General features: G+C 50.4%; 1 protein-coding gene across 2 annotated transcripts in view; it reads right to left on the bottom strand.

Annotated features, from left to right (window-relative positions):
• Positions 1–21579: 21579 nt before the first annotated feature.
• The window catches only part of ADGRD1 (adhesion G protein-coupled receptor D1), a 141183-nt gene continuing 138503 nt past the window's right edge, over positions 21580–24259 (bottom strand). For both annotated transcript variants that reach the window (XM_024758649.1, XM_024758648.1), the window contains 2 exons: positions 23066–23158; positions 21580–21733 (listed from right to left, as the gene is read on the bottom strand). In XM_024758649.1, the coding sequence (XP_024614417.1) occupies positions 21638–21733; positions 23066–23158 (189 nt within the window). In that variant the 3' untranslated portion in view covers positions 21580–21637. The remainder of the gene's footprint in view (positions 21734–23065; positions 23159–24259) is intronic.

A 24259-nucleotide genomic window follows, 5' to 3' on the forward strand; every position in this document is an offset into this window, starting at 1 on the left:
GGTATTGCCAGAATTAATTTGTAAAAGAGCTCTATTTAATTGAGTTTCTCAGAAATATAGTAGAAACCAACCCAAATTAGTTTCAGATTTACGTGATCTGGGAAAATATTCAGTATTATAGCTAGTTTAAGCCTGTTGGTTTAATTAATATAGACGCGTCTTCAGAGTCAACAACACTAAGAGAACGCCTTTTATTGCACTTAGGTTATAACTGAAAGTCAAATAAGTTCGTATTATCTCTGTTACAAAATTTGTCAGCAAGAAAAATAACTTGGTATGGTGTTTTCATAGGTAAACTAAATAAATGTAAATGGAATCATAGTTTCAGGTGAACTCTTTAAGAATAATTATGTTTTATGATACGTCAACTTAAAAAATAGCTTCCCGAAATTCTTTGGTAACTTACACCCTTAGAATGTTGCTAAATTAAGTTAAATGAGTTAAGTTAAATTCATTAAGTACGTAGTTCATTCCCAAATAAGGTACTGAAACGTTAATTACTGAACATAGGCTTCCTTTTGCAGAGAAACTAAAGATATTTGGGACAATCAGTAAACATGTTTGGTGCCACACAGAAATGTTCTATGAGGAGGTATGTTTCCAGAAATTATAAAAATATAAGTTTGCCAATCTATAGAATGCTAATGTAAAAAGAAAGTTCATAATTGCCTCCTTTTTAGTTTTCCCCAGAAAGGTTTCTAAGGGTTTGAAATTTTTAATGTATGTGATTAAAGCAAGAGAGAGAGGTAAAAGAAGATTTATGAAAAAGAAATCTTTGGAAAAGGACTTTATATGTGGTCAGGAATGGACAAGATTGGAACGAATTTAATTAAGTAAATGAGTTTTTATATCAAAAGTAAAGCTAGTCCAAGTTAAAATTTGTTTTTCTCTCTGTTAAAAGAACGGTTTTTTAGATTATTGGTCTAGTCTTAGTGAGAAACTGTAAGCAAAGATTTTATTTACCTTTAATATAATCTGTATAGAAAAACAAGGATGCTATAATTTGTAGGTGAGACTTTTTACAACTATTCAACTTTCTGTATTTGCCTGTGAAGTCTTTATCACTTTGATTACATGAATAAATAAATAATGTTTCACAGTGACCTATGATCCTATTTCACCAAGTGTTTTTAAAGCTTTTGATATTTTTTAATAAGCTTCCCACAAATCACATTCTAAATGAAGTCTTATTGACCAGGAAATAACTTTGAGGTTTTCCAGAAGGTCCCCTGGAATACCTCAAAAGATTTATTTTCTCTCTCTATAAAAGAGAGACATGAAACTAATTACCTTATTTGGTAGGCTAGATTACACGGAAGTATTGTCAAATAAAGGCTGATCAATCTTCCTGGGTTGTATTGTACGGGTAAATGTTACTAACATAAATGTGCTAGAGATTATACGAAATTTCTAAAATTTGGATATGGCCTAGTATAATGTTATCCGTCATAATTCTACTTATTATCTTAAAATTACGTGCGTCACAGAGATAATCAATTTTCATTGTCAATTCCATTCTAATGAATCAGTTCTTTAACATAAAAACAAATCTTGAACGACATATGTGAATTAACTCATTGGAATACTGATAAAATGAGGAAAGCAATGCAATTGGAAGTTATCCCCAAAGACGGCCTCCCGAGTTTATCAGAGACATCAAATCTGTCCTAAATATGACCCAGAGAAACCTGTTTATACATCTATGGGACATTTTCCTCTCCTCTCAGGAGATACAGCGAATAGACTTCATCCAATTGCCTCCCTCTCGAGGGTATAATTAGGTTCTGGGAATGATCTGCACGCTTTTCTCACTGGGTAGAAGCATTTCCTTGTCCCAGAGTCACAGTAATTAGCGAAGCGCTATTAGAAAAAATGATCCCAACTTGAAATCTCTCTGAACTACATGGTGACAGAGGCTTCCACATTGTAGGACAAATTTTAGAGCCTGTCTGTAATATTTGGCCACTTATGCAACCTTTTCACTGCACCTACCATCCTCAGTCCTCTGAACTCGCAGTATACGCACTAATGGAATAATTTAAACTATTAGTTTTAAAATTAGTTGAACCTTTTACGCTGCCTTGGCCTGAAGCACTGCCTTTGGTTCTGCTTGATCTCAGAATCACTCCCTCAGGAAAAATACACTGTCACCATTTTAAATCATTACTGGCAGTCACATGCAGCTAGGTGAAAGGATATACGAGTCTGCTATGACGAAAGGAGATCTCCTCACCTTCTTCCAAGAATTAACTAAAGCCCTTAAAATGAATACAAAGGTTGTAGAGCAAACTTCTCACAGCATGCTCCTGGGAGACGAAGACCTACAACATCATGACCTGGCAAGTATGTCTACTGGGACCAGCATCTTCACGAAGTCACCCTTCAACCTCGTTGGAAGGGACTCTACCAGGTACTGTTAACTTGTGCCACTAAATTGAAAGGCATTGACTCATGGATTCATGCTTCTCATTCAAAGAAGACAACGCCTCCTGCCTGGACTTCACAACCATCTAGAGCCCTAAAACTCAAATTAACCAGACAAAAGCCGGGATGACGAAGTAAACACATCTGCTGTGGATAGCTTTCCCATGATTTGGGACCAGGTCTGTATAATCTTCCTTTTTATTTGCCTTTTCCCATATATCAATGCTTTTGATTCGAACATTTGTCTCCTGTAGGCACAATCACAGGCTCATTTTGCAAACGCATCCCATTGTTGGATTTGTGGACAGCTGCCCTTGTCCAGCACTTCTGAGTTACCTTGGTGAATATCTCCATTATAAGGGTTTGACGGGTTGGCTTTAAGAAAAAGTTCGTTTTAGAAGAAACGCTTGTATTACTTTAGAAATCATGGACATCATTCATTGGAACCCACATGAACGGCCCATCAACCAAACCTTAAATAATTGTGCATCGGTATTTGTTTTCTCTTAGTGCTACCACGACCCAGTCTCAGGAGAGAATTAGGATGTCAGGACTGAAGAATGGCACCTCTTGTCTTTTAGGGTGTTCCCCAGTTACAGGGCAGATTTATATGGTTAACACTGTGTTAAGGACATCTAAGTGCCATCACGCTGGGAACGGCTAACCTTACAAAGACGAACTGACCTAATAACACCTGACATCTTGGATGGGCACCACGATTCTTGTGCCACAGCTGCCACTTTGAAAGCTACTGGTTGGTTAGCTGAAACTAACACAACATTGTAAAGCAATTATACTACAATAAAGATGTTAAAAAAAAAAAAAGAAAGGGCTAGTGGTTGAGGACTTCCCTGGTGGTCCTGTGGTTAAGAATCTGCCTTCCAACGCAGGGGATGCGGATTCGAGTCCTGGTCAGGGAACCAAGATCCCACACGCACGAGGCAACTAAGCCCACGTGCTGCAACTACTGAGCCTGCATGATCTAGAGCCCACACGCCACAACTAGAGAGCCCGTGCACCACAACTACTGAACCTACACTCTGCAACTACTGAGCCCATGTGCTCTGGAGACTGCACGCCACAACTAGAGAGAAACCCACGTGCTAAAATGAAGATCCCACGTGCCCCAGCTAAGACCCGAGACAACCAAATAAATATTTTTTAAAAAGCTAGTGGCTGGGGCTTCCCTGGTGGCGCAGTGGTTTAGAGTCCGCCTGCCGATGCAGGGGACACGGGTTCGTGCCCCAGTCCGGGAGGATCCCACATGCCGCGGAGCAGCTGGACCCGTGAGCCATGGCCGCTGAGCCTGCGTGTCCGGAGCCTGTGCTCTGCAACGGGAGAGGCCACAGCAGTGAGAGGCCCGCGTACCACAAACAAAACAAAACAAACAAACAAAAAAAAGCTACTGGTTGGTTTGGAACTGATTGGAATACATGGCACAGTATTTACTGGGTAATCCCAAATGGAACCCAACGGCTTTGTGAAACTAACTTCTGGCCTTGGGTCCCTCCCAGATGGATAGGATGTTGTACCTTGGGATTTCCCTGGACTCAAGGGTATATTCACACAACTCTCAACACAGCCCCTGAAAATTATCCCTTATAAAAAGCAAGATGGGCTAGGTTAGTCATTTGGCCTCTAGTTTTATTCCCTCACTGGGACTTGAAGATGTCATTGCTCATATAGAAGCTTTAACCAAATTTCCCCAACAAGCTGTAAATCTTTACAATTCTGAAATATCTTTAATAAGAAAGGCAGTCTTACAAAACTGGCTGGGTCTTGACATTCTAACAGCCTCTTGCATTGGTACCTGTGCTATCATGCAAGCAGGACATTGTTTTAACACCAGGTGAATCTTCTAATGTCACCAACTTAATGAGTCATATGAAAATACAAATAAATGCCATGAACGACCCAATGCCCGGTTTTGTAGAAACACGGAAAGGTTGGTTAGGCTCAGGTGAAAGCAGGCTAAGATCTTTGCTTATGACATCACTATTGATGGCTGCAGCATTTATAAGTGTGTGTGTTCTATAAGTTGTTGATATTCGGTATCCCTCACTGTTGTGCTATGACACCCTCCACAGGGATAATGATAGCTTGATGTTTGGAGATGATTAACCACCCCAGTAAGATTTCTCCTAATGAAGATCCATGAACTTCTATTTTGAACGCCAGTTACAACTCACTTCCGAGATGGATCCTCGTTGGTACCTCTCACGTAACCACCTCTTTCCCTCCTCTGTGGGACAAGACTTTCTGGGAATGAGACTTCCCAGTGCTGAGGAAGTCAATGCTGATGCCAAATAACCAAATGGTTGCTCATTGATGCTTTTTCCAAAGAGGATCTCTACCCAAAGGGGGAAATGTGAAAGGAAAATCAAAATGGAGTCAGTATTGCTAAGAGGGCTCTCTAACATGGAGCTGGGAGACCACTGAGGAAGGATGACTTATGCATGTCTTAGCCTGGATGGAATCTGACTTTTGGACCAGTTACTGTCTTAATGCAGCATCCATAATACCTACCTGATGTTCCAGAAACTCAAGATATTTATCAGACGCTTTACCCTAAAATGACTCATGACAGCCCATCCCTTAGGGAACACACATTCCCTTTCTTGAATCACGGTCCATCATGAGTCTTGAACAACCTTGTGCCATTTGCTTTTAGGAGCTCCTTTTTTTTTTTTTTTTTTTTTTGTGGTACGCGGGCCTCTCACTGCTGTGGCCTCTCCCGTTGGGGAGCACAGGCTCTGGACGCACAGGCTCAGCAGCCATGGCTCACGGACCCAGCCGCTCCGCAGCATGTGGGAACTTCCCAGACCGGGGCACGAACCCACGTCCCCTGCATCGGCAGGCGGACTCTCAACCACTGCGCCACCAGGGAAGCCCCCTGCTTTGATGAGCTCTTGACTCTTTCTCTTTCCTGTTAACACTCTCTGGTTTCACCTGAATCTGTATCTCCTGAATTGCCCTTCTTAAGACCCCAAATAAAGCTCTTTGTTCTTTGCTGCCTCGATACTGATTACTGTTTGACAACCATCAGAGAAGGCAGCCTTGCCCTTAATCAATAAACCTAACTGAGAACAGAAGAGTCAGCGTCAGACAGGAGAGCTCCTGTGAGGCAGGGCTTGCTTGTTAAGCACGCTGATGTAGGGAGGACAAATATTTTCCCTCTACCCTCCTGTGTTCTCCTTGGCTGAGACTCTATAATGAAAGACAGATTAACAAGGGAAAATCAAATAGAAGTTTATTAACATATGTACCTCAAGTACACATGGTAGATACCCAGGAAAAAGAGTGACTCCCCCCAGCTGACTTCGAATCCAGACTAAAAGCCATCTGAGTAGGGAAAGGGGAGGGGGATGTAGACCTCTTAGGGGAGAGTGAAGGAGTCTTAGGAAAGATGACAGGGCCCTTGGAAGAATAACTGGGAGGATAGTTTGTGACAGGCTTTGTCAGAATGTGGTGTCTCCTCTTCTGTGACAAGAGCCAACCTTCCCTGTTGGTGAGCCTTCCAGGAGGGGATCTGTGACAGCTGAGGTCCTGGGAGGATCTGACTTTAGGCAGACAAGGGAGTTCGGAGAAAGGCTCTCCTGCATTTGCTGTTCCTCCAGTGCCGACAGCTCCTTAATCAATGTACCAAAGGGCATACTCGGGGTGGCGTGTGCTGCTGTCTTCCACCGACGTGATTTTGTCTGAAATGGGTTCACAGCTGCAGGAAAGGGTCCTGGACCGACCCAGGAGACCTGCCTTTGAGTCTGTCTCCAAAATCTGGGTCTGGGAAGGAGAACACGGGTCCAATGGCTCAGTGACCCGATGTGGATTGTCTTTGGCCTTTTCACCCGGTGAGTGGACGCCTGTCTGGGACAGTCACGGGGAGCAGATGACACCTGCCGACCGGGCTGCTAAACATGTGCTCAGTCCTCGTGGGAGAACCGGGCTCGGGTGGAAGAGCCTTTCCAGCAACTTGGGTTGGATGGGCGTCCTGCAGGGATTCTCACTCAGGATTCAGGGCCTCGACGCCCCTGGGTCTGGGACCAACGGTGTGCCCCGCCGTCAGCCTGGGGAGCTGGCTTCCCGCTCTGTGCTGCCCTTTCCCTCACCAGCCCCAGGAAGGGCGCTCCCTCCTCCCCCCACCACTCTTCCATCATTTGCCCACATGGATTTGTGTGCCAGGTTTCTGGGGTGACCTTCTCAGTGTCCTCCGGGTTTACAGGAGCTCGACTGAAGCTCGAGGTCTCCCACCAGCACGTCTGTGTTTGGTAGTCCCAGCGTGGGCGCGCTGTCGGGCCTGGTGATTTATAACAGAGGGAGCACAGGTGCCTCCACCAGGGATCCTGTTCTGCTCTGACTCTGAAGCCTTCTTGCAGGAAGGACACCGAACTCCCTAACGAGAGCTGTGACTGTGACAAGGCTATTAGCGCTCCAGCTAACGTGACAATGTGAGGGAAATTACTGTGCTTTTTACTGTCCCACCACCTAGGTGTTCCCGTCATAAGATGCTGGTGTCACCAGCTGCTCAGCACACAGGCATGAAAACAGTGACACATGTGTGACACAACTTTGCAAAATTCTCTGGAAATTGTCTGAGACTGGGTCATAATTGCAACATCCCTTTTAGCCAAAGACAAAAATAAAACAATTTAGGAATGAGCTTGACCCCCTTTTCTCAAGGAAAACAACCCATGGGGTGCGGGGTAAGTGCCTCACAAGCAGGGCAGCACCCTTCCCAAGGGATGTGAGGCAAGATTGAGTTTTTTAGTTTTATAACTTTATAGTTTTCTTTTCCAAGATCACTTCTAGGGTGTCGGTCTATGTTCCTTTGCTAAGCAAAGGCAGCATCCATGCTCAGGTAAGGGGGTCGTTAACTTGGGGGATTCTAGTTCATGGTGGTGGTTTGGGGCTAACTCACCCTTTCCCACCCTTCAGGACACTTGCGATGCCTTCAATGTTCCCTCCTGGACAGCTGGACCCACCCTTCCCACCACGTTATTTCTATTCACCAACCAAGCTCCACTCCAACACCTTGCACACGCACCTGTCCTCAGGTGGAGTGGCCTTCCAGTCTGTGCAGACTGAAGATCAGCTGTTTCTTCCAGAAACACAACCATCTGTATAGTTTCCTGTTGCTGACCTAACAAATTACCGCAAACTTAATGGGTTAGACAACACAAATTTGTCATCTCACAGTTCTGCAGATCAGAAGACTGACGTGGGTCTCACTGGGCTAAAATCAGGGTGTCTTCAGGCTGTTTCTTCCTGGAGGCTCTAGGGGAGGACCTGCTTTCTTGCTCTTCTGGGTTGTTGGTAGAAGTCAGTTCCTTGTGGTTGTAGGACTGAGATCCCTGTTTCCTTCTGACTGTTGCATGAGGGTCTTTCCACCTGCTAGGGGCCATGTATGTGCCTTGGTTCACAGCCCCTTGCTCCATCTTCAGAGCCAGGAGTAGCAGTTGAGTCCCTCTCATGCTTTGAATCTATCCTTTTTCTTCTATCTTGTCTCTCTCGTTGACTAAAAAAAATGCACAACTGAAAAGTTGAGAGTTATGTTTTATTTGGTGGACATTCTTAGGACTTCAAGTCCGGGAGGCAGCATCTCAAGTAACCCTGAGAGAACTGCTCCTGATTTGGGACGCAGGCAGCAGGAAGCAGCAGCTTGCAGGAAGCAGCAGTGAGCAGTAGCTGGAAGCAGGATCTTAGCTCCTGGACCGGGAGCCCTAACCACTGGACCACAGGGGCCAGCAGCTAGGGCTTGGGTCCCTAGTTCTCGATGTCTTGTCAAGAATGAATTCAGGCAAGGATGCAGAAGGTAAAGAGAAAAGTGAAAAGTTTATCAGAAAAGACGAGTACATGTGGAAAGACGCACAGGCCAACTCAGAGAGAGAGAGTCATGAAGAGTTGTTGCGCCTATGGGAAATTTAAATCCCTTTGAAGGGGGCGGTCTTCCGGGTCTTTGTCTCCTTCTTGGCCAGTCGTACTGTTTTGACCTCTAATTTGTCTCTGGACCCTCCCCTGGGTGTGCACACACCCCTCAGTCGAGATGGATTTCATCGCAAAGGCGTCTGGGAGGAAGAAGGCAAGACTTACTGTGGTCTGGCATCCCCTGGCTTACTGACCCCTTGAAGGCTTTTGTGCATGTGCAATGTCTCCCTTGCCCCAGGGATGGGAAATGTATGACCTGTTGATCTTTTAACAGGGTTTTGTGTCACTCTGTCCCTGCCATAAAAGTGTCCAATGCCCAGTTATCCATCCTATTCCTGTTGCTGTTTCTTATATCGAAGTGCAGATCTCAAAATACAGACAGGGGCTTCCCTGGTGGCGCAGTGGCTGGGAGTCCGCCTGCCGATGCAGGGGACGCGGGTTCATGCCCCGGTCCGGGAAGATCCCACATGCTGCGGAGCGGCTGGGCCCGTGAGCCATGGCCGCTGAGCCTGCGCGTCCAGAGCCTGTGCTCCGCAACGGGAGAGGCCACAGCAGTGAGAGGCCCGCGTACTGAAAAAACAATATATAGACAGGAGTCCGGTCATAAATATGTAGTTCTGGAGCCCGTTTATTTCTTGCTTCAGGAGATGTAAACAGGGGGCTGGTAAGGAATGTCCAGCCTGGAGCCCATCTATCTCTTGTCTCACTCCTCGGAGGTGACGGGGAGCCAGGATATATAGAAGTTTTTGCAACAAAGGGCAGGTAGTCTGAACTTGAAAAGATTATTGTTATTAAAGAAAACCAGATATTTCAAGTTAAGAAATTTAGTGCTTTTCTATGTATCGGAAGATGCGAGAGTCTGGGCTCACTGAAATCATTCCTTTGATATGCACCTCAGCTATGGGGTTGGGGGCAGTATCCTGTATTTTCACATCCTGCGTTCCCTTAAGGTACGCCCTTAGGGGTGGCTGCGATCTGATGGCTGCTAGATGGCAGGTATTCTTTTTTCCTTCCTGAGTTCCCTCAGGGCTCACTGTCGGGCGTCAGGGGGCTGCCATTGCTGATGGCTGAGACATCCTTGTTTACTGATATGGCTATAGCAGTATTTTATTCCTCACTCTGACAGGATGGGAAGGATTACCCTATTTTAAGGACTCATGTAATTAGATTGGGCCTACCTGGGTAATCCAGGATGCCGTCCCCTCACCTAATTGCACCCTCAAGCCCCCCTCTCCCATGTAAGGTAACACAGTCACAGGTCCTGGGGATCAGGGTGTGGACACCTTTGGGGCCACTGTTCTCCCAGCCACGCCATCATGGACTTGAATCAAGGCTCTCCCCCTCCGTTTCCCTGATGGGATGCTGTGCTGTGATTTGATGAACTGCTTGTCTGTCCCCATCCTCTGACTTGAGGGTCAAACCTCCTCAAGGTCAAGAAGGGTTTCAGATTTCCAAAGGTCCATCCAGTGAATATGAACTGATGCAAAGGTGAATCCTCAGGGCACCCACGGGCAGGAGGCGACAGGAAAGTACAGACCAGGAGGACCTGGGGCGCTGGTGAGACTGTGCCCCACGAGGGTGTGTCCTCCGCTCGGCACCAGCCACGGCTGCCACATGGCACGGATCTCAGAGCTGCCTGAGCCCTGGCTGCTCAAGAATGTCAGGAAATCAGAATTTTAGGCAAAACATCTCAATCTTTAAGCACTGGCCACTAACTGACATTGTTTCAGCACTGACCAGATTGAGCACCTGGAGGTCGCCCAGCCTGGGTTCCTGCAGTTTACAATCTGCTCCCTGGGGAAGTTCTTATGTGACAAACCCGCCCAGCGCCTCCCTCCCGGGCCTTCAGAGGGACATCTCTAAGATCAGATCTGGTGTCTCCCACTCACGTCACACCCATCAGAGGCTCTCTCCACCCCCTCTTAGCCTCACCTGTTGCCCCAGCCCCTCCTCCGATGTCCCACTGCCCCAGAACAGTCCTCAGCCCCTACTGTGTTCACACCCTCAGCCCCAGTATTTCCCAGCAGAGGAATGTCCCCTCCCCGGTCCCTGTTTCCTGCGGTGTACACTTGGAGAGAAAAGGTTCACGTTCCCAGGGAAATGCCTTGGACAATTCCCAGGTGTGAAAACCTGTCTGCTGGTTAGATGCACACAATCTGCTACCTCATAAAGCATTGCAACAAAGTTAACTAAACGCTGCGATGAAGTCACCATCCCGTGGAGACCAAGCAGGGGAACTTAATTCTTTTTTTTTTTTTTTTTTTTTTTTTTTTTGCGTTCCCCGGGCCTCTCACTGTTGCAGCCTCTCCCATTGCGGAGCACAGGCTCCGGACGCGCAGGCTCGGCGGCCATGGCTCACGGGCCCAGCCGCTCCGCGGCACGTGGGATCTTCCCGGACCGGGGCACGAACCCGCGTCCCCTGCATCGGCAGGCGGACTCTCAACCACTGCGCCACCAGGGAAGCCCCGGGAACTTAATTCTTAAGAGGAACCTTGATAACGTCACGTGTGGCTGAAAGTGAGGCCACTGGTGAAACAATTGCTGGGAGTGTCTGGACACTTTACACAGAAATTAACAGTGCTCCTTGGAAGCTGCTTGAATAATCCATTGCTGGTAGATGACAGGACGAGGAATGCTCTACGGCAGCGGCCCCCAACCTTTTTGGCACCAGGGACCGGTTTCGTGGAAGACAATTTTTGCACAAGCGAGCGACGGGGAGCCATGGGCAGCGGCAGATGAAGCTGTGCTCGCTCGCCACTCACCTCCTGCTGTGCGGCCTGGTTCCTAACGGGCCACGGACCGGTACCGGGGTTTGGGGACCCCTGCTCTAAAGGTCTAAGGCAGACTTGAAAAGACCCACTGGGGACCTGGAGTTTGGGGCTGCTGAAATTCTAGAACTATTCACAGCCCTTTTTCCTGGAGCTGCTGAGGAAGTACCCAGTGTGACCAGCAACATTCTACCGACGTCCCCAGCCCTGGAACGTTTCTCTTTCGTATAATCCACGTCTCTAGAGCAAAGCTGCCTTTGTGCTCAGGGCAAAGGTTTGGGCACCGTCCATGATTTCCCCCTTTGCCTCACATCCCACATCTAGCATCTCGTAAGTCCTAGAGGGTCGACCTCAAGCATATGTCTTAGCTGATGTGCCCCCAGCTCCGTATGTGACCTGGCCCCATCCCCCTCGTCGCCCATGAGACTGCTCCGCTCTCCCTGCACTGCACCCACTCCTGCCCAGCTCCTTTCATCTTGCCGTTCCTTCTTCCATTATTTTCCCCAAGGCTTCAGAGGCTTTCCCTGACCGCTGTTCTAAATCACAGTTAGCCTGCATACACACACTCACACATATAAACACACACCCCTGCTATGTACCATGCCTGCACACTTAGGCATATATGCACACCCTCACACATACAGATACATACGCACCCCCACACACTCACACAAACATACCCACTCACAGCCACACATACACCTACCCACTTACACATCCACACGAACTCTACATGTTTGCACATACACACTCCTACACGTCACACACGCACACGCACGCACAGTCTATCACGTCGCCCTGCATCATCGTCTCATCGTCCTCAGAATGCACACCACCAGCTGGTGTCACCATGTCCGTGGCTCAGATACTTGATCACCATTGGCCTCATCCACTAGGACATCATCTCCAGGAGGACAGGAGCCTCGTCTGACCCGTTCAGTGTCTCCTCCACAATTTCTAGAACTTTCCCTACCATGTGGCAGGTACCCAATGAACATGGGTTGGATGATGAATAAGGCTTCGTCTTCAACAAGGTCCTGAGGCTGTAGCAGAGCCCACATCCCTAGGCAGGGGCTGCTTCACACCCGCTGAACGCCACGCTGCCCCCTCGCCTCCAATTCTGCACGTTCCACACTGACGACAGTGCCCTTGTGATGTGTCGTCACAGACCTGTCCTATCTCTGCCATGAAATCGAGTCAGCTTGGACTCAGCTTCCTCACATAGGTGGGGGATGGAGTCATACTTGTCTCGTCTGCGAGGGTGAGGACCTGGTACTCCTGCCACCCAGCCGGCTCTCACCAGTGATGGGTATTCCCACACATCCACCTCCAGACTGCTCCCAGGGTCTGCAGGGTGGCTTTCATGTGACTGCTCCAGGCATGGACTGCGCACCCTCCCCGTGACCAATGGAAGCCACTTGTGTTCATTTACAAACCTGGTCACTGGCCAGCCAGTGGTAGGCGTGGAGTGGTTCTGTGTAAATCCCAATGTGATTCTGAACGTTTGTTTTATTTCATCTCTCCTAAACTTATCAGTACCGTGTATGTCTTTGAACATGCAAGTCCTCTCTTAGGTTTACACGGTGCCAACAGATGTTTTAATACTTACTTTCGGAGCGTTTAACTTAACCAGATATTTGTGTATCCCTCCCTCCAGTCTTACTGACCTAGTTGCAAGTGTAATGGTGATTCAGGACACATCCTCTGAGGCTCAGGTCCCTTGTTTATAAACGGTGAACGCTCCGTTCAGAAGTGAGAACGCAGTAAAAACTCTCTAAACCATGTTTTTTAGCTTGGAAAAACCATTTGCGAGCCCAGAGGCGAGATTAAAGCTACGGTGAGATTCTAATTCTATGACATGAGGAGGAAACACTGAAGCAAAAATAAAATATAAATAAAACTTTAAAGAAGATTAAGCACATTAGAACTAATACAATAGATGTACCAGAGGCAAATAATGAATAAATCTTAATCCTTACAGGAGAAGATGTTCTAGGAAATGTGGGTTTCGGCTCCGAGCCCTGGAATGCAAGATAATAAGACAATAGGTAAAGCTGGGCAATAGCTAAATGTCGTGAGGGAAGCTCTGTCTGGTGCCCAACACGCACAGAGTCTATTATAAAAACTACTCTGGGACTTCCCTGGTGGTCCAGTGCTTAAGACTCTGCGCTCCGAATGCAGGGGGCCCGGGTTCGATCCCTGGCTGGGGAACTAAGATCCTGAATGTGCCTGGTGTGGCCTGAAAACAACGCTGCTTTTCCTGATGCACACAAAGGTTTGCAGCCGTCACAGACAAACCCCACAGCTCAGTGACCGAAAAGAACAATCCATTTGTCACCCATGCCTGGTGACAATCATGGACTGACAGGGGTGCTCTGCTCGCCACAGCTGCCCCAGGACCCAGGCTGCTGCTGTCAGTCACCATGTCGGAGTGGGGAGGAGCTCCACAAGGACGTCAGATGCCCCGGGATAGAAGTGAGCGTGACCTCCATCCAGCAATCCCATTACTCCAGGTGGGTGAGACGAGCTCTGTAATGGGGCTCCACCCTGTGCTGTGGAGGCTCAAAGGAAGGAGCATCACGGGCAGACTGGGGTCCGGGAGGGCTTCCCAGGGGCTCAGGAGAGGCAGCCTCGCCCACGAAAAGGAGGGCGTGAAAGGCTGAGCCTCAGACGTTTCTGGAGGCGGGTGGGGGGTCTGAGCGCCGTGTGGGTCTCAGCCTTTGCCTCTGGCGGTTCCTGTTCTTTAACTGCGGTTGTGGATTCTCCCCAGCAGCGCCGAGAGCAGACCGCAGAGCAGCCCGTCTGGGCGCTCTCTCCACCTAAGGACAGGCCGCCACCTCGGGAGTGTGCGCACCTCATCTGGACACACGGGCTGTTGTAGCCCCGTCTTAGACCTTACTTCTGGGAGCCGTTCCCGCCAGAATCTCTCATCTTTCCCAGCGATGGCTAAGCCGTGGGCAGATGGCATAACCCTTCCTGCTGTGCGGTGTTCCCTGGTCTCTTCTCTTCAAAGCGTGACTGACAAATCAGTGCACGATAGAGGGTGGACACTTTTGACCCAGTAATCCAATTTCCAGGATTTATCCACGATAGCTGATGTCTGCAAAGGTCTACCTACAGATATTTCATAATGGCAATGATACCCCTTACAGACTTATAATGGCAAAAATATCCCAAGAATCCAACAACCTGGAATTGATTAAATTGATTAAAGAACACGGGCATCCATAAAATAAGAGAGCAGAGCCCCCTGGGAGAGCCTGGGGGTCGAGGTACTTTTAAAGTCTCTTCAGGGGACTCCGTTAGCCAGAAGACAATTCCTGCTGGAGAAGAATGATTGATGTCACTAAAAATAATGACACTCTATCCATGCATTTAACTGTTAAGAAAGAAACAGTTACAATAAAGTGTGTGTGATCAGAAGCCATTTTCATGAAGATAGACACACCCTCAGGTGTGTGTGTACACGCCCAAACTCACACACAACCTGAGAAACCAGAGAATATTTCACTGTTCTCTCACTGTTGATTCTTTTCCTGCCTTTTGCTCATCAATAATTAACACATCTTCTACAATAATTATGCATTTTTGCAATAAAAAAGGTTAACATTCTTTAAATGTTTCTTATCATCCAAACAGTTGTTAGCACTTGGATGCTTGGGGATGGATATACAAGATGATGATACCACGGAACCTGAACGAACAGTTTTAGCACTGCTTACAGCGATGGAAATTGATGCGAACTGGAAATTAATTTAAATAGATTTGTGTACCTGGAGTCTATTGTTCACTGGCTAATTTTTCCCCATAATCCCTAATCTTGAAAATTCTTGCTCAAGAAACTGCTCTTTAAAAATTCATAAATGCACACTTAAATAAATAGATGAGCTCCCTAAAACTTGACTCATTGTTCCAAAAAAAATGGTGTGGAGACGCTTCACACACAAAGGAGCAGAAATCGTTCAGCCTGCGCGGAAGACTGCACAAGTGCGCGTGGGAGGTCTGGGGATTCATCACAGGAGCCAGGGAAGCCCAGCGCAAGGTCGCGGTCACAGTCCCTGCGGCCCCGCCCTCCCGTCCAGGCCCCGCACCTTCCCCAGCATTGTTTTCAGTGAGTCTGTGCAGGAATCCCGGGGAGGACGGGCGGGGCTGGAGGGAGAGTGACCCTGTGAGTCCAGGCAGACCCACGGTCGGGAAGGGCGTGAGCGTCCTCAGGTGTGAGTGACGTCATCGGGGCTCCTGGGCTGCAGCCCCCGATTTCTAACCAACCTTCGGAAGACAGAAGGGGAGCCACTCTGAAAACCCAGCAAATGGCTCAGAAAACCTGCTTCGAGGATTAAGAAAAGCATGAAACTGTTAACTCGTCCTCTGGACCCTTCCTGGGCCTCTGATATCACAACGATGCCCCAGCTTCCTGCTGTGGAAGGAAGGTTGCAGGGGAGGGGAGGTGACGTGTTTCCTCTACGACCCACATCACTGCAGAGGCCCTGCTCCCCCCGGGCCCATCACATGCAAATCCTCTCTGCTGGCCGCTCTTCTGCAGCAGCTGTTGTTGTGGGCAGAGCTGGACAGGAGCTGCCCTGCATGGGGCAGGTGAGAGCACCCAGGCCGAGACCCGTGAGGCAGATGAGTTCTAGGCCCCAGGGGTGGTCAGGGAGCTGCAGCCTGGCATCCCCTGAGATGTGGGGAATGCAGAATCCCAGGGCCCAGCCCTGGCCCAGGAATCAGCATATCTGCAGTGCAAGCAGCCCCAGGGGACTCCTGAGCACGTTGTTCTCCGAGGAGCCAGAGGGCAGCTGCTCTGTCTGGCCAGCACAGCACAGGGGGCAGAAATGCATCCATTGTGGCTGCATCGGGTGGGCCAAGTCTGCTGTGAGCGGCTGCAGACCTCAGTCCACAGGAGCTCACGTGAGACAAGCTACTCTCTCGCACAAAACCCAAGTGTGGAGAAGTGTGGTCCAGGGCTGGCATCATCATTCACAGTCATAAGGGAAGGTAGCTCCTCTCTCTTGCTTCTAGGAACTCCTCGATATTGGGTTCTTCCTCATGTTCCAAAATGGCTGCTTGAGCTCCAGCCCCCACATCTACATTCCAGCTGCCCGAGACAGGCAGGCCACCATCCTTATCTGACTACTCTCTCGAACTTCTCTAGTTACCTCCAAGCTTGGGGACAAGCTTCACACAGAGCTACGGCAGCCACAGCCTGTGTCCTGGGATGAGTGCTGGGCAAGTCAGAGTGATTCTCCCACCAGGGCCAGGTGTGAGCATTCTGTGTGCCCCAATGCTCCCCACCCCACGTGGAGAGAGTCTGTGCAGCGTCCACCTATAGGACCCAGCAGGGAGAGAAGGGAGAAAGTCAATACACTTAGTGAAGAAAAATCTCTCAAAACTCGGGAAATCTGTAAAACCAGAGACAGAAACTGGGGCCAGGACTGTTTGCTGTTTAACTGACAAACACAGCTTGAAGCAGAGGAGGTTCCAGACTATCCATTTATGTGAACAAGCTACACAGAATGCAGCAGTCAGGCCATTAGCTCATTTATCTGGACAGACTCCATTAGGTCCATTACTCTTCTTGATTAAATCTCCTCCAAGGATGCCTGTCAGAGGGGAAGGAATAGTCCCACATGGGCTTGGGGAGATGCCAAGGCAGCATCTGGGTGGTGTCCCCCCGGATTGCAACCTCCCTCAGCCCCAAGCAAGAAGCACACAAGGCCCTTCCTGCTGCTCGGGGACATCTGGGGGCCCAGCTGTGAGCAACAGGGAGCTCTGCTGGCTTCTCTCCCAGCTGCACCTCCAGGGCCGTCCACAGAGCTGCTCTGTCCACAACCAGGGGTCCCAGCTGTCTCCATCCTCCCCACACCTATCCTTGGGGGGTAGCTGTGGCCTGGCTCCCCCATGTCACACCGTGGTTCCACACTTCCTGAGAAGACACCGGTGTTCCCTCACACATCATGGCTGAGATGCCTCCCCGGGAAGGAGAATGGGACCATGAAGGCCATTTTAGACCAGTCAGGGTTTGCCCCTGCACTGGTGTTGGGTCACCCTTCCCTGAGTCATCCAGGAGATTCAGTGTTCTCTCAACAAGGAGCAAGGTGGGGTCTTGGATGGAGACCCCGTGTCTACCGCACCTGTTCCCCTCTGCTGTTCGGAGAACAGAATTAGAGCTACTGCAACTGCAGGGCTTACTCGTTTTACGGAATAAAACCTCCGACAGAAGTGGAAGGGACTCAAAATTCACACTGACATGAAGAGACCGACCCCTTCTGTTTCAGATTCCATCCTGCCAGGGCGGCAACTTAACCTTGGATGATTTGGGGATTCCGCACCCCCTTTCCACCTTTTCTCCAGAGATGAGTCCACGTTCGGGGGTATATGTAGCACCAAAGTATCCAGGAGGGGGGATCAGAGCCCTGGGAACTGCACCTGAGAACCTGCCCACTGGCTTCTCCCTCCTCGGTCTTCTGAGTCTAAAGAGGTCAAGCGACTGGAGGGGAGAAAGTACTTTCATTGTAGCCACAGTGCACCTCGGTGAAGTGACAGGAGAGAGCTGGCAGCCCTAGCTCGCTCCCGTCCTATTATCAACAGCTACCCTGCTTTGCACGGGACGTGCTTTATCAAACCCGTATTCCATCTGGGGGAAGGGCATTCCTGACTTCCCAGCCCCTCTGGGCTTCCTGTCTCCCCAAAGAGGGAGAAAATGCTTTATCACTAGAGAAACACTTCTGAGGGTCACCACCCTAGACACAGACCCACTAAAAGATGCAGATTTACCATAATGTTACAAAACACTTCTCCTACCACACATGTTGACACCACAGCAGAACAGGAGCTGGTATATTAACAGATTAGGCTGAAAGGGCTGCAAGCTGCAGACTCTGTGAGGGGTACAGTCCACAGGGAAAGTCCAAAGTCAAGGGTAGAGAAGGAAAAACAGGAAGTTGGAGCCTCAGACACCTACAGCTGCAGCGAACAGTCTGCAGAGCCCAGCTCCCGGTCAGACGAACGTAACTCCTCACACGGAAGTCCTATTTACCTCCGTTTCTAACACCCCATACAGATATGTTAGCTTTTAATAACAAGAAAGAAAATTGTAAGGGATACCAAAAGGCAAAGAAAACAAAACAAAAACCAAGCATCACAGTATACTTAGGTGTATACCATAATGACCTGATACTCGTCTACACTGCAAAACAATCACCACGGTAAGTCTAGTCGACATCCACCACCGTACATGATGGTGATGGATGGCACGGCTACAGAAGTGCTTTCTTCTCGTGCTGAGAACTTCTAAGATCTTCTCTCTTCGCAACTTTCAAATATGCAAGACGGTGTTATTAAGTGTAGTTGCCACGTTGTACGTTATAGCCCCAGGACTTATTTTATAACTAGAAGTTTGTACCTTTTGATCCCCTTCATCCATCTTGCCCACCACCCAACCCCCCACCTCTGTCACCACCAACCCACTCCCTGTTTCAACAGAGGACACACTAGTGGTTAGCAGTGGAGGGGGAAGCAATGCAGCGGAGGGGGAGGTACAAACTACTGGGTGTAAGATAGACTCAAGGATGTACTGCCCACCATGGGGAATAGAGCCAATATTTTGCACTAACTATATATATGGAGTATAAACTTTAAAAAAATTATTTTTTAGTTTCGTAAGCATTTCTTTTCTTTTTCTTTTTATTGGAGCAGAGTTGATTTACAATGTTGTGTTAGCTTCTGCTGTACAGCAAAGGGAATCGCTTATACATATACATAGATCCACTCTTTTTAAGATTCTTTTCCCATATAGGCCATTACAGAGTGTTCAGCAGAGTTCCCTGTGCTGTGCGGTAGGTCCTTATCTATTTTATATATGATAGTGTGGATATGTCAACCCCAATCTCCCAATTTATCCTCCCCCCTCCCCACCTTTTCCCCTGTGGTAACCGTTAAGTGTGTTTTCTGCATCTGTGACTCTATTTCTCATGGAATCTAAGATAATGGTACAAATGAACTTCTTTACAAAACAGGAATAGAGTCACAGATGTAAACATTTTTTTGAAGACTTTAAAAAATAATAAACCAGATTTAAAGACTTAGTATAGAAAAAAGAATGTAAAATAGCTCAACAAGTTTTAATGTTACGTGTTGAAATATTTTTGACACATTAGCTTAAATAAAATATATTGTTAAATTTTTTTTAAAAAAAAGAAGCACCAGTATTCTGTCCAGTACATTAACCTGGGGAGACACAGGGGCGCGCAAATCCCACTGCCTGCCCCACCCAGGGAGGCTCCTGAGAGGGCAGGGCATTGCCCATCACAGTGTCCCAAGAGCTGGAATGTGCTGGGCACATGGAAAGCACTGAATAAATGTCTGCTGAGTGAATCCCAGGGTTGGATTTTACCCACGTGTGTTTCTCTTCAGATTTTTGTCGTGAGACCCACTGTCCTGCTCACCTCCCACTAGCAAAAGACGCTAAAGACCACACTTTAAGGACATTAAGATTTTATTTCATAAAAATCACAACATATTTTCACTATGTAGTGGCATTCATCGTCTCTCCTGTGCTATAAACTACTTTAAACACACTCTTGTCTCCAACTGCTTCCCTTTGGCCAAATTATGTGTAGATAATAAAATACTGCAGAAGCCAAAGTATGTAGCCTATAAATAAAGTGCACTGCTCTTGTTCTTTAGAAGTAAAGAGTTCGCGCATTACTTCTCCTGATATATTAGCTATGTAGGGCGAACATGCAGAGAGTTAAAAAAACAACAAAACCAAGAATTCCATCTAAAATAAAAACAGTTCCTTACTTGATTTGCTTCACCAGAAACTAAATAAGAAAAAAGAATCCAAGTGTAAATCTTAGGAAACAGTGTTCTCACTTCTCGGGGCTCTTGGGCCTGACAAGGATCTAACGCCAAGTCACAAGCGATCTGGTTTCTGGAATCACGGAGAGAGCCTGGAGCAGACCTGGGCGCACTTTCCGCCAGACACGGGGTCTCTGCCTCCATCTGCCAGGTTCACCCCGACGGCACACCCATGGGGAATGCCCGTGGCATTGTCACAACGTGACATCTGGGACCCACCCGGACGGAAGGACAGAGGTCAACCCTGCGTCAACACGCCGCTCTGTGTCCCACCCCCCTCCCGGTCGCCCCACCCCCCACCGGGGGAGATGCCAGAAGATGGCTGTCACACTCGTGATCATCAGGGCGTGAGTTACCTCACGAAGGTGCCGGAGGAAGATGGAAAAGGTCTGCAAGACGATGTAAAAAAATCTCACTCGGAAACAAAGCAGACGTGTTGGGAGAGGCGGGGCGACGCGGTGGGGAGGCCTTTAATGCTGTCGCCGTCACAGTTTTCAGGGAAGATTTTCCAGTATCGAAAACAGGTTGGAATTCCGTACCCACACATCTCACAAGCACTCTTGGTGCTGTCATCACAGGGTGACCTTTCACAGCCTGTTTCCCAGCTTTTCTCGATGGCGTTTCGGTTCACGTCTATGATCGAACCCTAGCGTTCCACGGGGTCCCGCCCACACACGGAGCCCTAAGGATCATCCCATTTCCTAGGGGGCTGAGTCCGGGTCCATAAATTAACATCAACTCAGAAGCTACAGCTATTGCCACCCTTCCCACCCCGGGTCGGTCAGGGCCAGGGTCCTCCCCCGGAGCAGCCCGCCAAGTGGCTCTGTGCGTCAAGGTCTGCCCCTGTGGCGACGTGAAATCACGTACTGCGCTCCCCTCCGCTGTGATCCGCTCGCTAGAAACACGGAAAAGCATTTATAAGTGATGAGGAAGAAACTCTCTGCGGGACGTTATGCCTTGGGAAACGGTGGCTCTGATGGGCCACCGTGGTGAACACACAGGAGGCTCAGGTGCCAGGAAAGGGGGCGATCTGAAGGCTGACTTGGAGTCGGAAGAGCCAGCACTCACGAGGAAGGGGGGAGAAGCTGTCAGAGCAGAACCCCCCCAACCCAGGCTCTCCGCCTATGCGAGGCCCCGGCGCACAGACAGGGGCGGGGCACCCGGGCGTCAGCAGGTGCCTGGCATCGGGGCCCTGCTTTGGGTGGAGTCAGCAGGTGGAAAACATCCTCGGGCACTTCCCCACGCGCCCCCAGGGGCCTCCGCCCAACCTCCCCTGCGGGACCCCACCTCTCTGGTCCCAAGTCCCCATCGTGGCGCCCGCCGAGGCTAAACTTCCCTCCTGGCGCCACGGGCCTCCTGTGCGCACAGTGTGGAAGGTCTGGGGCTCTGCACACTTGCAGTGACAAAGGGGAGGGACCGCTGTGCTCCGGGGGGCCCGTCCCTCGCCGTGTATCAGGCTGCGGGCTCAGCGGTGGGCTCTGTCACAGGAGCAGGTCACAGGACAGGATGCTGTCACGGGGGGCGGGGGGGAGGGCCGTGACCCCCAGGTCCAGAGAGCGACGAGGAAAGGGTCCCAGTTGCGAAGGCAGAGCGATGCTTGCGTGTTGTCTGCAGCGGGTCCAGGGGTTCTGAGCGGCAGGCTGCCGGGTCCACGGCCCCTCTGCTCACACGGCGGACAGGTCCACGCGGTGCCCGGAGTGGCTGCTCTTGTCCCAAGGGGTGAGCTTGGTGGAGCCTGTACCGGGCCGGGTCCCGTTCATCTGCAGGCCACACAGAGGATGGAGAAATGGAGACTGCTCTGAGACGAGAAACCCAAGTCCCACAGGAGCGCTGAGAGCAAAGCCTTGTGCCGGAAAGTTGCCTGGGGGCGGCCCCACGGCTCCCCAGAGAAATGAGGACCCAGAGGGCGCAGTTCTCTCCACCTTCTCTGCACAGGTTCCCCTGCCTCACGGCTCCCAGGTTCTGGGGTGCACTCACCCAGGCAGTCACTCATTCATCAATCTGCCGTTCACTCATTCACTCATTCACGCCTCTTTTCAGCCGTTTGTTCACTTACTCCTTCGACACTGATTTATCGAGCAGGCTGGGCACTGGGGCCTGTTCTAGGCGCTGGGGTCACACCAGTGAACAAAGGCGACCAGACCCTTGCCCCCGGGAAGCTCGCGTTCCAATGGGGGAGGCAGACGACGGCCATGAAGCAAATGAATAAAGCAAACCACCGCCAAGGGTAGCAGGCACAGGACGCTGGAGTGCGGTGGGAGCACCTTTGTTCAGTGCCGTCCAGGAGGGACTTCCTGAGGATGGGACCCCTGAGCGAGGGCCTAGCTGACAGGTGGGAGGCTGCAGTGCAGTGAGAACCCAGGATATCGCCTGCTCCAGGCTGCCCGGGGGCCCTGCCTGGGGGTCTGCAGGGCGGGGGGATGAGGGACCACTTCCCACAGGAGGAAGGTGAACCAAGCCCAGCGCTGGGAGGTGAGCGGCTTGTTCAGACCCCTGACCATCCAGACCCAATTTCTCAGGCACCTGTAGGGGGAGGAGACCTGATGTAGAGGCCGGGCTGTGTCCAGTGACTTCTGTGCCTCTTATAGGACACCCTTAGCATGTCCAGTGTCTGCCCCCCCCCCCCGGTCAATTGATCCTTCCATCCCACTAAGTCAACGTAAGAAGTACTGGCCCTGGGAAACGGGGCAGGAGAGAGGGCCAGGTGACTTCGTGAGGAGGGGGACCCTGTTGTGGGTGTGACATCAGCTCACACCGCCTGCAGTCCTATGTCAGGTGTGAAAAGCCCAGCCCCCGAGTCGAGCCTCCATCACCCCGATCTGGGCAGCCGTCCGCCCGACACTGATGGTGCAGGCGCCGGAGCTCGGGGAAGGAGTGAGCGGAGGGCCTGGGGCTCGGGCTGTAAGAGACGCAGCCTCAGGACCACGTGGTCCTCTGTAAGGCAGAGGCTGCACGCAGCTTAGTGAAGCAAGTCCCGGCTGATGAGGATCGAGAACAAGAGGCCTGGGTCAGTGTGGAACGAGGACGGAAGGCACCCAGGGCAGGATCGGCCAGCGCAGGAGGGGCGTACACGAGACACCACATGCACTCACGATGTCCGAGTTGAAGGGCTTCAAGTTGGCCTGGCGGGTGGAGCTGCTCGTGAGGGACCAGACCTTGGTTTTATGCTTGAAAGCAGCTCTCACCTTCAAAGGCAGAATGAAAGGCTCATTAGAAGCAATTTCAGAAGTTGCAAAAGCAACAAGAGGTCATTCTAAAAGGTCCCGAGGAATTTGTGCTGCAGGGTGAGGACAGGACTCGGAGGCATCAGATCCAAACGGAGTCAGTGGTTCCGGAGCGGCGCTACGGACGTGTCACTGGTTCGTGTGGCAGGTACAGGCTGTGCCCCGACGCCGTTCCCAGCCCCGCACGGGGAGAAAGCTGGACCCGGCCTGCCCTTTGACGACCTCACAGTGCTGGGTGGGGAGATGGGACACACTCGACGGTGAACGGCCTGGGGGCCGAGCGTGTGACCGGCACAGAAACCACACAAGGCAGTAAATGACGAAGCGCACGCGTGGGGCGGGGCCGCGTGTGGTGCCGAGGCTGCCGCCCCCTCCTCCCCCCTCTGCCACGTGGATCAGTCTCAGGCCCTGCTTGGGCTGCTACCTGGTCTTTGCAAACACGTGACCTCTCCTCCGCTGGCCGCCATCGTCCTGGGCGACTCACCCTGCCCGCCCCTCCCCCATCTCCTCCCTCCCCGCCTGACCTATCCTCGCGCAAACGGATGGACTCTCCCGGAAAAGCACAGAGGCGGGTCGTGCTTCTGCCCTGTTCTCAGTCACCGTTCCAGAGGCATTTCCCCAGGACCACAGCCTGGAAGGGACTCAAATGCCAAGGAACACAATGCCACCCCCACAATTCACAGGTAAAACTTCTCCCACGGACTACGGGTCCCGAGCGACAGGATCTAGAGCACCTTCCACCATCCCCACGGCCAAGTGCACGGCAGGTGCAATGCCCCAGACTGCACCAAGAGGAATGAGCCCACTCCAGGTACCCCAATGCCCCCGGAGGCCACATCATAAAAGTCCCCTCTCTAACCCCTGCAGTCAGGACTCCTCCTTACACCCCAGGCCAGCTTCCTGAATGCCTCTGGGGAGGATCTGCTGGGAGCACATCTGCATCTTACTCTCCCTAATGTGCCAGATGCCAAGCAAGGTCCTGGATCTCCAGCTCAGCTCTTCTACCCTGTCACCACCTCCCCTGGTCCCCCACACAGCCAGCAGTGCCCGTGTGACATCAGT

The sequence above is a fragment of the Neophocaena asiaeorientalis genome, unplaced genomic scaffold (assembly GCF_003031525.2).
Source record: "Neophocaena asiaeorientalis asiaeorientalis breed wild unplaced genomic scaffold, Neophocaena_asiaeorientalis_V1.1 scaffold77, whole genome shotgun sequence".
NCBI classification, from domain to species: Eukaryota; Metazoa; Chordata; class Mammalia; order Artiodactyla; family Phocoenidae; genus Neophocaena; species Neophocaena asiaeorientalis.